Below are 14,577 nucleotides of genomic sequence, written 5' to 3'. Positions count from 1 at the left end.
CATCGCAGAGATTAGTTTACGGATCAACTTGACCAGATTTCTTTTCCCCAGGACCAATATACCTTGTTTCTGTGTGCTGCTGGATTTATCCATTTGCTTCCTTCCTTCTATCAGTGCAAACACCAGTTTGTTTTTTTAAAAAAACAAAACTAATCGGGAGAATGGTAAGTGTCACAATTGTACATCGCGCCGAGAGCACATATTTTCCAGATGTCCTACAGCTGGGTCTGCGACTCGGTCTCTAAAAATATCTCCCCTATTATTTTTGGATGCGGCAGAGATACATTTATGAAACACTCTCCACAAATGTTATTTGGACCCCACGTTCACCTCGTGGTTTTGTCGCCTTTTTGAAAAACGAGATGGAATCAAGACGTCAAGATTAACAGAAAAGCATGTTGCGTTTGAGCATGCCAAAGACTGAGCCTAGAACTTCAGTACGAAAAGCAGGAGCTCTTCCACTCAGCTGTGGCCGGTCCCCAAAGGATGTCTCTTTCTCAGTCGCACCACAGGGTTGCCTAGCCAAGCACCCTCCACTTGGACTGGCAACAATTCTCAGGATCTTTCTAGACCTGCCGCCTGAAAACCTTTAAAAAAGACACACACAGAAATTTCACACATTTCTGAACAATGTACTCTCAATGCACTTGAGCGATTGTTTGCAATTGGATTTTCCTCTCTCACACATTGATCAAGTGTGAACCAGGAAAATCCAGTTGCAAACGACGGCTAAAATGAACTGAGAGGGCACTACTCAAAGTGTGTGAAAGCAGCATCTATGTGAGGCCTTTTGCAAGCATCACTGAACTGCGGCCCCCATCTCAATTCCTGGGCATTCCACCTCTTCAGTTTCCAATTCTTTAGATCTTTGTCCTTAGCTAAAGATGCTATCGTATTTGACAAGTTTACCAATTCACTCCAAATATGTGTCCAAGGCTGCTTCATTCAGCCTAGAGTGAATTACACCAACGAATCCTAATTTTCATGCTGTTTTGTTCACTTTGTGTCAGAAGGATATGCATTTTCTGACAGTATTTGTGCCTTAAGAATTGTGTTATAATCAGGGCTTTTTTCAGCGGGAATGCGGTGGAACAGAGTTCTGGCACCTCTTAAAAATGCTCACATGGCCGGTGGCCCTGCCTCCTGATCTCCAGACAGAGGAAAGTTTAGATCGCCCTCTGTCTGGAGATCAGGGGGTGGGGCCATCAGCCATGTGACCATTTTTGCTGAGGGCAATTTAAACTTTAAAAAACTCCCCCCATGTTCCAGTTGACTGAAAGGGACGTCATTGTGCGGTCTTGAGTTCCACCACTGAGTTCCACCACCTCTTTTCTCAGAAAAAAAGCCCTGGTTATAATTGTATGTATATCGTACATATAGAAGTGACCTACACTGTATGTCTTACATTCGTATTAAAAGAGGAGTAGGCAAAGTCACAGAGGATGGGTCCATCAAACGTTATGAACCTGTGGTGGCAAAATGAGGACTCCATGTTCAGAAACAATAACATGAATGTATTGTCGAAGGCTTTCACGGCCGGAGAACGATGGTTGTTGTGGGTTTTCCGGGCTGTATTGCCGTGGGCATCGGGTCGGTGCCGGGCAGGGGAGGGTTCCCCTGCCCCAAATGGCCTAAAGTTAGGTGGGCGGGGCCACCTGACAGTGACCTTTTGGGGGAACTGCCGGAACTGCATTCCTGCACATTCCCCCTTCAAATGAGCCCTGACAACATTTACAAACAAACAAAAATAACAGGGGAAAATAACGTATTCCCCCCTAATTACAGCTTACATTATTTGCCTTTGTTATTAACGTTCAGTTGGATCCTGTCAGCTTTTCTGTTGGTGAAATAGGAAGATTGTGTGTGTGGGGGGGGGTCCAGTTTAAATACTACATCCCGACACACACAGAAAACTATGCGTGTTGGGAATCATGGAACCGCATGTGCACAAGCTATGTGGGGCAGGGGCTGTGGTAAGGAAGAGTGCCGGACAAGATGGAGTGAAAAATCTGGCTGGATCTGACCCGTCATGTTTTTGGTGCATCTCTCCAGCTCCTTTTTACCGTCTCGCAAGAACTTCAAAGTGTCTTGCGCAGAGCAAGCAAAACTTGACGGCCCATCTGTTCATTTATTTAGATGTTCAGGAAGTCTTTGAAAAGTTTCCTTTGACAGCCCTCGCTGGAGCTGTGAGTGATGAAGATCAAGGTTAGGATACAGAGGCTAGATAACAAGCTTGTTAAAAAAAAAAATCAAAACCAGAGGGAGACATTAGTGGAACTGCGCCTAATGGCTGAGCGTATGAGGAAGGAGGCAAAAGGTTATTGCATTTAATGTGGTCTTGAAGGGGGTCACTTCTTAGATCTGTGCTGGTTTTAATCTAAATCACTGGAGGAAGGAGAGGGAGAATATAAATGAGTATCTGCCATTAAGTTTAGGGGACCAGAGAGAAGAGGACATCTATGAGCCTGTACAATTGTTGCAGTTAGTTGCTTTAAGCAAGATTTGACACGGATTTTGGAGGTTCCTCCTTGGGCAAAACATCTCAGGAACTTCATTTCTAAGCTAGAAGCAAACATGAAGTCTGTCGTGGCTGGGCCAAGTTTGTGAATCTGTCTGGATGGAGTGCAAATTCCATAGTGTTGGGGAACAGCAATAGCAAAACAACCCTGCGAGGGTAAGTTAGACTGAAAGTATGTGACCAGCCCCAGGTCACCCAGCGTGCTTCCATGAAAGAGCGGGGAATTGAACAGGGGTTGCCTAGATCCTAGTCCAGCTCTCTATTGAGGTAGGAGGGCTGTACTATAGGGAAGTGGTCCCAAAGAGTTTTGTAGACAAAGAGACAGGGACTATAGACTTGACTTCTATGTACTGTCCATTGCTGTAAGTATAATCCTCCTGGATAGTTTATATGTTGTTTAATATGTCAGTCTTAGAATTGCTTATGCTTTGTTTAGCATTTCTTCAATTCTTTATTAGACTCTGGCTAGTTTTGCTTTGCAAATTTGCACTTATCTACCCTGTCACATTGTTGATTGAAATGTCTTTGAAATTAACCGTACTATGTAATCCGCCTTGAGTCTCAATGAGAAAGGTGGACTATAAATAATGTACACAAATGTAATATGATTTGCATGTTATGTCCAGAGTTTCACTTTTGGCCATTGCTGTTAGGAAGATAAGGTCTAACGCTGCAAAGAAAGGGAATGTTACCTGAACTTGTAGTCAACATATCGGATTCTGATTTTAATTAATTTTGTTTCAGTTTATCTCTTTCTGTGTATTGGCAAATCTGTATTGTATAGAATTGTATTTTTGGGCAATCTCAGTGTTAACTTTCCTGACAATCAAACCTCTGCTATAATTGTATTTTATTTATTTAACAGGATTTTTGTAATTTTGTGACAGCCAAACACAATAAATTGATTCATGTACACAAATAAAAATAAATAAATAATAACTAACCACGACACCATGCTGCATCTCTCATGTTTCTCATATGTGAGAAACTGGAAGATAAAGGAAAGTTGATTTCTTTTCTTTTTTTAAATAAATACTTGGGCTGATTCTATTGCACGATCATGTGACGTATCAATCAACATATTCTTGTTTGTTCCTTGAGAATCACTCCCTCCCGCAATAGGAGCAGGGAAAATTAGCAAACTGAATTGAAAGTGGAGCAAATTATTCAAGGCTAATTCAAACTCTTTTGTGATCTAGCCCACAAGTCTTTGGTCAGGCATATGAATGTGTCTGATTAATCTTTCAGATTAAAAGAACCATCAAATAGTCCTTATGTATTGTCGAAGGCTTTCACGGCCGGAGAACGATGGTTGTTGTGGGTTTTCCGGGCTGTATTGCCGTAGTCTTGGCATTGTAGTTCCTGACATTTCGCCAGCAGCTGTGGCTGGCATCTTCAGAGGTGTAGCACCAAAAGACAGAGATCTCTCAGTGTCACAGTGACACTGAGAGATCTCTGTGACAGTGACAGTGACAGTGACAGTCACAGTGTGACTGTGACACTGGGAGATCTCTGTCTTTTGGTGCTACACCTCTGAAGATGCCAGCCACAGCTGCTGGCGAAACGTCAGGAACTACAATGCCGAGACCACGGCAATACAGCCCGGAAAACCCACAACAACCAAATAGTCCTTAAGCGACCAAAAGAAGCAGAGGAAAGCACAGCTATAGGAACCGGGATGGTGCAATGGACTTCTTCCTACTTGGTCCAAGCCAAGACGCTTTCCAGACAATTATATTTTTGTAGCTAAATTTAGAAACCAGAGCTGTGAAGGCAGCATTAGAAAATCAATTATCAACTAAAGTCTTTTCAAAACACTGGGTGAACTCTCTAGAGTGCTGTTGCAATGCGAGATTTACCAGAAGTCAATCCTCGATTACTAAGACCATGCATGGAACCTTTTTCTGGGAAAAGACCAGACCAAACACATCTTTATTTTGCTAACTTAGGTTAAGTATAAAAGTCTCCTTTTTTGGAAGAAAACAGAGCTAAACAAGCTGTGAATAATCTGGCGTGTGCTTTGGACTTGACAAATGAACATTGTTGTGTTCCCTTCATTCGAAGCAAAAGAACATCACTGGGAAATTTGAGTCTGTCTCTGTCTCCCAGGGGCTGTCCCTGCTTTTGGGTCCCTGTCCCTGCTATACACAACCCCCTCTGTGCATTGAATGAATATGCCGAGAATGGAAGCAAGCGCATGCATGCTGGCCACACCTCTTATTTCGACACCATCACCGTCTCATGAGCACGGCTCACAAGCATATGGCCCCTCCTCATCATCGGGGAGCATTCCTGGTCACAGAGAGGAAATAGATGCTTCATCCATGCACAGGTGTCATGCTCACAAACTGCTGCTGGTATGGTGGCAGGGCCAGTGTGGTTCTCCCCACTCCCCTAGTCAACACACGGGTGGGTAGGCACAAGAAGGTTACTGTCCTTAATTTGTCCAAACTTTTGTCTTGCAATAGAAATGTCTTCTTAGAATTGCTTATGTCATTCTCCTTCAGGAGAAAGCATCTCAAAATCATGGGGGACGGGTGCACACGCCATCTCTCGTTTATCTCTAGCACAGACGAATGTCACAGCGTGAACATTAAGGCAGGGGCAGCCCGTGAAATTCAAGGGCCTTGGGAAAAGTCCACGATGGGGTCTCAGAATCATTGTCACACTGTGGCGACTCCAGCCCCAAGTCAGGGCAGCCCTCACCCTCCTGTGTGAGGGGGGGGGGAGGTGCCACTACCATAAATCAGCTGACCTGGCCCCGGACAGGGTAAGGGCAAGCAGCCACTGCTGCTGTGAGTAAGCAGGCAGAAGTAAGCCATCACCACAATTGGGCAGCCCCAACTGTTCAGAAGCCTGTTTCTTCCCCATTCCCTCTTCCATTGGTGGGTGGGGCTATGGGTGGATCGAGGTAGGGAGTGAGGCCCTTTCCAGGGCTGTGTTTGCCACCCCTGGCCACTGGGTGCAGGGGGCTGCAATCAGCTATAGGGCAGTTGGAGAGAGGGGGGACCGAACTCCTACAGCTGATCGCCCCAGCTGCTGCCTTGAAGCTGCCCCTGCTGCTTCCCACCACAACTCTAGAAACAGCAGAGAGGCCAGTAGTCACGGTGCTTGGGCAGTGAGCAGTTGGGGCAAGGGTCTTCCTGGGCAGCTGCCCTGGTTGCTTCATGGCTAAGACCACCCCTGCACTATGATGCCCGGAAGAGTGTAGCCTGCCGTTTCACACACTGAAGGTACTAATTAAAGTAGGTGGGGCAAGCAAGCAAATGGATGCTGATTCCCACACCTGGGTGAATGATAAGTGATGGCAACTAGCAGAAACAGCCTTCCTTCCTTCCTTCCTTCCTTCCTCCTTATCATCCATCCATCCATCCATCCGTCCGTCCGTCCGTCCGTCCGTCCATCCTCCCTCTTCCTTCCTCCCTTCCTTCTCCAAGGAGCTCTGCATGGCATACATATTTCTCCCTTCCCTATTTTATCCTTACAACAGCCTTGTATGATACTTTAGGCTTCAAAACAACAAATGGCCCAAGGTCACCCAATGAACTTCATGGCAGAGGGTATAAATTTGAACCCAGGTCTCCCAGATCCTAGTTTGACACTCTAACTACTACAACTTACTACAAATAGGAACACAGTTGAAAACTAAATAACAATAAAGACACTAACTACTATACCTCCCTGCTTGACCCTCTGCCTTCACTATTTGAGTCACGGCTGTGCCTGGCATGTGGCCCCCCAACAGAATCTTGGCAAGGGAGCCTCCTGCTGATTATTTCCATTGGAAAAACTGGCAGATCTGTTTCTCCAGTGTTTTGCTGTTGTTCCTGATGCTTGCAAAGTGTTCTTACTCACCTGTAAGGCTGTTCCCCTGTGTGTGTCCGGAGATGTCTCGTCAGATTTGCTGAACGTGGGAAGATCTTACCACAGTACCTAAAAGGCGTGGGGGTGGGGGGAATAAAAAATCTGTGAACTTCATGCAATGTTTTCAAAGTCTCACAATTCTGCAGTGCAGAGATCCAGAGATTGCTTTACTGATAAGATGAGGGGGTGGAGGAAATCTTGTCAAATGAAGTATGCTTTGGCAAACTTCTTCATTCCCTGGTTAAAAACCAGTGGGACAAACTCTCCTGAAGATATTTTTCACTGTTCGGAATGGACAGAAATAAGCTTCAAGCTTCTGTTCAAGCAGAACCTCTCATCATGGCCTAGCAATGACCCCGCCTCACTTTTACCTGCAGGTATAACGTTCTTTGCCCTTGCGCAAAATGGGATCAGATAGCGTGGGGGGCGGCGACCGGAAGTTGAATGGGTGATGCGGAAGGGGCTGCAGAGAGGCGCTGGCGTCTGCTTTCATGGCTGCAAAACTCTCCAATTTCTCCGTCATGGTTTCTATTGCCGACATCTGTTTGAACAGGGGGGAAAAGATGCTTACACTTTTATCTTGCTTTGCCAGGAGCTCGGTGCAACATACGTAATCCCCCACCTTACACAAAAGCGCCTGTAGTGGCACGAGCCTCGACTCTGGACACTGACTGAACAAATCTCTTATTGGTCCTTTGGAACTTGAAAGAGACCAAGCTTTAGCTAAAGGCCATTATACTTAGAATTTCATCCCTTTGCGAGCAGACGCAAAGGAATCGAGCCCTGTCATAGCTGGTGGTTTTGAGAGACATTTCAGTTTCCTCACAAAAATATTTCTTTGAGCCCAAAACCAAAGCAGTTCAACAGGAATGATGCTATCGCAGAAAGCAACATCTTTCACCTGTACCTTTGCTGTACTTAGTCAGCAAACATCCAATAAAGAAGAACAGACATAATAAAAAGGTTTTACAAAATTACAGGTCAACGGAGAGTCAAATTATAGATGGGAGATTGGCAACTGATCCCCCTCCCTTTTGTCAACTGAATGCAGCTAGGCAATAGTTACTAATAGGATCGGGGAGGCAATAGGTAGAGGCATTTAACCTTTTCCACCCATGCCCTTTTCCTGATGCAAATTGCCCCTGTCAACTTGCTGTTTGCTCAGTACTGGGGGAGAACGCATGCCCCTGTCTCCGGCCTGTGCGCCACCAGAAGGGAAAGGTGCACCCATTAGGAAAATTGATAATGCTCTTTCAATGTACTTTTGAGATGGTTTGCAAGCGGATTTTCTTGTTTCACACAGGAAAGTCCACTTGCAAACCACCACTAAGGTACATTGAAAGTGCAATGAAAGTGTGTGTGTGAAAGCCGTGGATAGCTTAATTTCGCCAGTCTTGTGGGAAGCCCATTGAGAGGAAACTACTGAGGCTGTGATAGGGCTGCCGCTTATGCCTGACTCCACTGATGTAAGGACATCTCTTAGGTAGCAGCAAGGCTTGACTATTGTAATGCTCTATACATAGCTTTCTCATCTAAGTTAACTAGGAGACTCCAATTAGTGCAAAATGCTGCAGTTCGACGGTTATCAGGAGCGAGCAGGAGCATGAACATCGCTCCCATCCTACAGTTGCTCCATTAGCTACCCATCAGTTACCGTGCTCAGTTCAAGATATTGGTTATTACATACAAAGTTCATCACGGCTTTGGTCCGGCATACCTACGGGACCGCCTCCCTCCCTGTGTTCCTCCACGGCAGCTTCGCTCATCTGAACAGGGTCTCCTGCAGGTGCCAGGCTGCACATGGGTGAAGTCAGCACCCCGTACACAGGCTTTATCTGTGGTGGCCCCTATCCTGTGGAATGACCTGCCTGAGGAAGTCAGAAAAGCCCCCACTCTGCTGGCGTTTTGTAAATGATGCAAAACCGAACTATTCAAAAAGGATTTTTACTCAAATGGGAGGGCTGTATTGTATGGAAGGGGTCTCAGATGCTTCACTAGACTTCATCACTATACTGCCTTCCGTATTATCTGCTGCTTTAAATATGTACTTCTATGTATCACAAGGTAAAGGTTTACCCCAGTGGTAAGCTGCAGTACTGCAGCCCAAGCACTGCTCATGACCTGAGTTCGATCCTGGCGGAAGCTGGGTTCAAGTAGCCGGCTCAAGGTTCACTCAGCCTTCCATCCTTCGGAGGTCGGTAAAATGAGTACTCAGTTTCCTGGGGGTAAAGTGTAGATGACTGGGGAAGGCAATGGCAAACCACCCCGTAAAAAGTCTGCCAAGAAAATGTCGTGATGTCACATCCCCCCATGGGTCAGTAATGGCTTGGTGCTTGCACCTTTACCTTTTACCTTTATGTACCACCAGTGCTCCATGTTGTCTAATGTTAGTCCTAGAATTGATTATGTTCTGCTTCAGTGTTTTTTCTACTCTGTATTGGATTCTTGCTAATACTATGTCTTTTAAACTTATCTATTTACCCTATGGTATTGTTTATGAAATGCCCGTGATACAGTATACTTGATACTGATTGCACTAATCTCATACTGTGTAATCCGCCTTGAGTCTCAGTGAGAAAGGCGGACTATAAGTGACATAAATAAATTAGGTCCAAATAACTTCAGTGGTTCAGGCACTCTTGCTTGGAGAAGGAACAAGATGATGGGATGGTCTTCTGTTTTCAGGGAGCAGGAGTAGAGCCATTTACTCATTATCTATGAGATTCGGATGAATTGACTGACTCGTCATCACTGCCCCCAGAGCAGCATAGAATGAGATTCTGGACCAGGTGCTTTTGGACTGGGTGTATGAGTGGCAGTTCATAGTTTTTGAAGGACTTAAGGATGCCCTAACTCAGTACATAAAAAACAGAAGGGTGATTCTGAGCCATGTTGCTCTCAGTCATGGGTCTTCAGTGTCGTTTAGCAAAGGAAAATTTCCCCAGAATTTGAACGGAAGAGCAGCAGGATTTGAGTCCAGTGGCGCCCTAGAGACCAACAAGATTTTCAGGGTGTAAGCTTTCAAGAGTCAGAGCTCCCTTCTTCAGATACGAGTAGGAATAGAGATCCCAGGGATCTTGTTGGGGCACTGGATTCAAATCTTGCTGTTGTGCTGCAGACCAACAAAGCTACCCACCTAAAACTATTGAAATGAAGAGATTACCCCATCATGGAAAAATATTTTCAAAAGGAGAAGGGGAGATAAATGAAGCAAAAACATGTCCAATTTTTAAAAAAATGTTTTATAATGAAAGAAAGAAAATGGAAGAAAGGAAGAAACAAAGAAAAAAGAAACAAAGAAAAAAGAGATTGGAAAGCAAGCAAGCAAGCGAGCGAGCGAGCGAGCGAGCGAGAGAGAGAGAGAAAGAAAGAAAGAAAGAAAGAAAGAAAGAAAGAAAGAAAGAAAGAAAGAAAGAAAGAAAGAAAGAAAGAAAGAAAGAAAGAAAGAAAGAAAGAAAGAAGTTGTCTTGATAAGTGAGGAACAATTTGTAGAAGACTGACAACTATTCATAATCCTTAAAATAAAAGAAAATAAAAGGGGGCTCATAAAAGCCATTAAGAATAGATCGGGGGCCCCAATGATAATAGCAAACGAGCAGCTTGCAGAGGTTCTAAGAAGAACAGAAGTCCTGCCTCAGCTGCCACTCATGTAACAAAACCCATCCGGTTAAAATGCTCTGCAGATCTCGCAGAGAGATTTCTCGCTCAGCCCTTTGCCGGAGTACCTGGAGATGGCTTTTGTTGTTCCCTGTTCTTTCGGCACTTAATCACAGAGGTTTTGCCAGTGTGATACGTCGTGGGCTTATTTTAAAATTCTAAACACCGGCCATGGCCTTTCCATTTGGTACCAGCATTTTGCTATTTAAGGAACGAGCGGCTGGTTAGAGGTGACAAAGAAAGAGAGGAAGAAGAAAAGACCGTCATCAGGTGGGGGGAAAAGGTTGCCATTAAGTAATCATAAAAAGCTATGCCATTGATTGATGTGGGCCAGAGGTTCGCTTGAAATAGATAATGCAGGAGACATACAAATCAATGCAGGGGGGAGGGAAGCTTCTTTTTGTCTAAATTGCTTTTCAGAAAGATACAGGTTACATTTTCAAAGAAGCCCGAGAGATCGGCACAAAAATCCTAAACACGTTTACTGGGATGTTAATGCCACAGCCTCCCCCCCCCCTTTGTTCAAATTGACATTTAAAAAAAAACTGTCACAGCACAGTAAAAATATAGGGGCAAGAACTGAGTATATTATTTAGGTAACAAAGAGAACAATCCTTTATGCAAACAAAAGTTGTATTTTAGAGCATAGATTTTCAAACGGTCAGTAAATGCATTTTCATTTGGTTATTCTGTTGCTGTTCTAGACACTTGGCTTAGTATGGTTTTAGCTAGGGTACTAAAGTTTGGCCTGGCCGGAGGATGCTCATACCCTAGGGTTGCCAATTTCTAGGTAGGGTCTGGAGTTCTCCCAGAATTAAGAGTTGATCTCCGGACCACAGAGATCAATTGCTTTGGAGAAAATGGCAGCTGCAGAGGGCAAACTTTATGGCAGATTCTAGGTGTTAGCAACCCAACCAGAGCCTGGCAGAGGGCCTGCCACCAGCCAAAAGTGCTGATGAGAGATGGGCCATTTCCAGATGGCTTACCTGCACCCGGAATGTCGCCATCTGGAAACGGCCCTGGCCCCAAAGAAAATGTGATGAAAAGGAATTTCCTTCATGAGTCACTTCCGTGATGTTGCCAGGGGCTCTGAGGGACCATCTTCCATCCCCCGCTGGGTCAATGACGTCACTTCCTTAAGCCCCTAGAAGGAGCATAGGACATCTCTTTCACAGGCCTTAAAGCCTTGCAGGTTTCAACAGGGCATAAAAGAGCCATGAGTTACTCTCTCCTGTACAAGAACAGGGCTCATTTTGAGGGGGAACATGCAGGAACACAGTTCCGGCTGTTCCCCAAAGAGGTCACATGTCAGGTGGCCCTGCCCACCTGACTCTCGGCCATCTTGGCCCCGTTTCGTCCTGGATTGGGACTGAAACAGCCCAGATTGGGCCTCTGACGGGTGATGGATCACTCTCCTGTTCCACAGTGGCCCAATCCTGACCATTTTGGGCCACTTTTCGGCCATTTTCAGCCCCTTTTTGCCATTTTGGGTCCAATTTTGGCCCTGAATGGCCAGGATTGGGTCCAAAGCAGCCAGGATAGGTGATGTCAGGAGGCGTGGCATATGAAAATCAGTTATGCTAATGACACATTTCTGGTGATATCAAGGGGCGTGGCATATGCTATTGAGTTATGCTAATGTGTTATGCTTATGAGTTCCTCCAGCTATTTTTCTACGAAATGACCCCTGTACAAGAGTGTGTGGACATCCACAATGCAGCAGAATGAGGGCCACTGGAAGACATTTTGAACGGGTTTAATGCTTTCCGCTGCTTTGGTATTTAGCTCTGATGTGTCAAGTTTTGTACAATTATGTTTCTCCCCATTCCAATTAACCTATTCAAAACTTATGCCCTCCCCTGCCCTGCCCTAACTAAGTGGAATAGCCTACATTTGGGTTAGGGCTGCCAGGTCCCCTGGTGGGGGTGGGGGATCCCCCACTCCCAGCGTCCACCCTTGCCGCCACTTACCTGGCAGGTAAGAGGAAAAGGTTGAGGGAATGAGCCCAGGAGGTGAAAACCCTCCTGGACCAGTGTGCAGTGGGTGAACTCCCACCCGGTCAATGATGTCACTTCCTTAAGTGACATCATTGCAGCTGGCAGGAGCGTGTGTGAATTATGTGTGTAGAAGAAAAGATGGTAAAGATAAGTGACAGGTGTCCCCCTCTCACAGGGAAGGTAAGGGTACCTGGCAGCCCTGTTTTACGTAATCACAGTAATCATGGTTACTTTACTGAAACAACAACAGGGTCTGACTCAAGGCCATGTCTCTTCTTCAGACCTAGTTATCCAGGTACTAAAGTTAGCCTGCATACTTTGGAGATCTACAGAAATGCGCAGTTGTGTTGTACTTTTGTCTTTTCCTTTTTTACTCTCACACACCTTCCCATTCACACTACTCACACGCAACAATTTTATGCAGATATGCCATTCACATACCAGCTTCACAAATACACAAGTGATGCCAAAAACTTGGAGCGGGGAAAAATATCTTGCTCCTTTAACAAAGGTGTAATGTGTGGAAACGGGCAGTTGAAACTTTTCAGGGCACAGAGGTAAAAGAAGTGAACAACATCTCATTAAGACTCTGTTAATGAGGCAGGACATTTGTTCTTCAGGTCTGTTCTCAACTCTCTCTCTCTCTCTCTCTCTCTCTCTCTCTCTCTCTCTCACACACACACACACACACACACACACACACAGACACAACACACCCTCGCACAGCTTAATGGTTCATCAAAACTTCAACAGGATGATTTAGTCCTTTCTCTGTTGCGCCTTGCCTTGCCCCATCAGCCCCTGTGCACTGACAAATTTTGTTTTCTTAAAAAACCTGAAGCATTGGAATGTTTGTAAACGTTCCGTAACACCCCAGCAGCTGAGCCAATGCCTAGAGAAGGTTTATTTCAATGCAATGAGCCAGAGAGTTTGCAATCAGTAACTACAGAGGTTTCAAAGACCTGTAGGTTGATTCTCTCCCTTCTCTTGCCAAGTTTATCTGATTTGGGGGTGGGTAAAATGGCAAAACCTCTACCCCCCCTGCACATTAGTGTGTTTTGTACTTTGATACCTCATTCATCTCTCTGCGACCACAGTAAGGTCCCTAAAATGATTATCCAAAACAGACTTTGCAATAGATATACAGATAGCATTGTGGGATACTAACTTGACAGATATTTCCCCCGGCCTGAATTTTATTAGCGTGTGTTGTATTTTTTCCCTCTTTCCCTCCCTCCCCACCCCCAAATACGTGCTCTTGTTCGGAGCCTGTATCTTGCTCGCCAGACTCGCTGGGATAGCTATCATCAGACCCTTATGAGGCAGATCTCCTTGCCATTCTAAACCCACACAAACACAGGATGTCCCTGGCCAGCCCGTCACCATTGTAGGGCCTGCTCGAGAGGAAAATCAAGGGAAGTTATTAACCAAACTCTCAGGCCTAGACCAAACAATGAAGAAACTAAGTTTAGCTGTGAAAGTCGCCTGCTTCGGGTTTTCACAAAGTGCCATGAAGTGCTGCTGGAAATGCCCCAACAGGGAAACAAATGCACGAGCGCTACTGAGAATGAAACCGTGGTGTGGGCTCATGCCATCGCTGGCGGAAGGGGAATGGATACACTTGCTAATGGCTCATACCTAATGTGTGTGGTCTAAAAGTAGATTTCGAAGGGTCTTCATGCAGGCATCGACAGACCCTATTGATGTCTCCTTCCAGCCCTAGGACCAAACTGGATGATATGCATTGGTTTCTAAGCTCCTGGTGGGCCTGGAGTAGAGGTGCCATTCTCCCACCTGGGGCGGAGGATCCCCTGCTCCCACCTTCTCCCCTGACTCCACTTACTTGGACGACGGGGGGGTGCACTTCTCAGGGCGCTCCCCCCCAGGTAGTGTGGCGCCCCCTGGGCAACACGGCATGCTCCCGCGCCCACAGAGGCCAATTCACACCGAATCATGCCCCGCAGCAGGCCAATTTCGCCCCTTGGTGAGTGCGGGAGTGCTCCCAGACTGCCCCTTGACTTTCACAATGATGTCACATCCCGGAAGTGATGTCATCGCACAAGCTGGGAGCACATCACATGTGATTTTGAACCCCAGGAATGGAGCAAAGTAAGTGCTAGGCTCCTGATCTCCCGCCAGGGGAGTCGGGGGACCTGGCAACCTTCCAGAATTACAACTCATCTCCAAACTCCAGTTGCCCAGGAGAAAATGGCTGCTTTGAAGAGTAGACTCTGTGACACAGACTTCACCACTAGGTTGCCTTACATCTTATCTGTTGCTTTAAGTATGTGCTACTATGTACTGCCCGTTCCATTAAGTATGATCTTACTGGGATAGTTCTATGTTCTCTAATTTCAGTCCTAGAATTGCTTATGCTTTGTTTCAGCATTTCTTCAACTCGGTATCAGATTTTTGCTAATGTTATGTCTTCATAAATTTGCCTTTATAGACCCTATAGCGTTGCTTATTGAAATGCCCTTGATATTGACTGTGCTAATCTCAAACTACATAATCCGCCTTGAGTCTCAGTGAGAAAGGCGG

General features: G+C 45.6%; 1 protein-coding gene across 1 annotated transcript in view; it reads right to left on the bottom strand.

Moving 5' to 3' along the window:
* The window catches only part of PRDM16 (PR/SET domain 16), a 321,075-nt gene that overhangs the window by 12,850 nt on the left and 293,648 nt on the right, over positions 1–14,577 (bottom strand). Inside the window, exons 12-13 of the mRNA XM_055001781.1 lie at positions 6,754–6,923; positions 6,374–6,451 (exon numbers count right to left, since the gene is read on the bottom strand). Coding sequence (XP_054857756.1) covers positions 6,374–6,451; positions 6,754–6,923 — 248 coding nt within the window. The remainder of the gene's footprint in view (positions 1–6,373; positions 6,452–6,753; positions 6,924–14,577) is intronic.

Source organism: Eublepharis macularius, chromosome 17 (assembly GCF_028583425.1).
Source record: "Eublepharis macularius isolate TG4126 chromosome 17, MPM_Emac_v1.0, whole genome shotgun sequence".
Taxonomy (NCBI): domain Eukaryota; kingdom Metazoa; phylum Chordata; class Lepidosauria; order Squamata; family Eublepharidae; genus Eublepharis; species Eublepharis macularius.
This window is presented reverse-complemented; position numbering and strand designations above follow the sequence as displayed.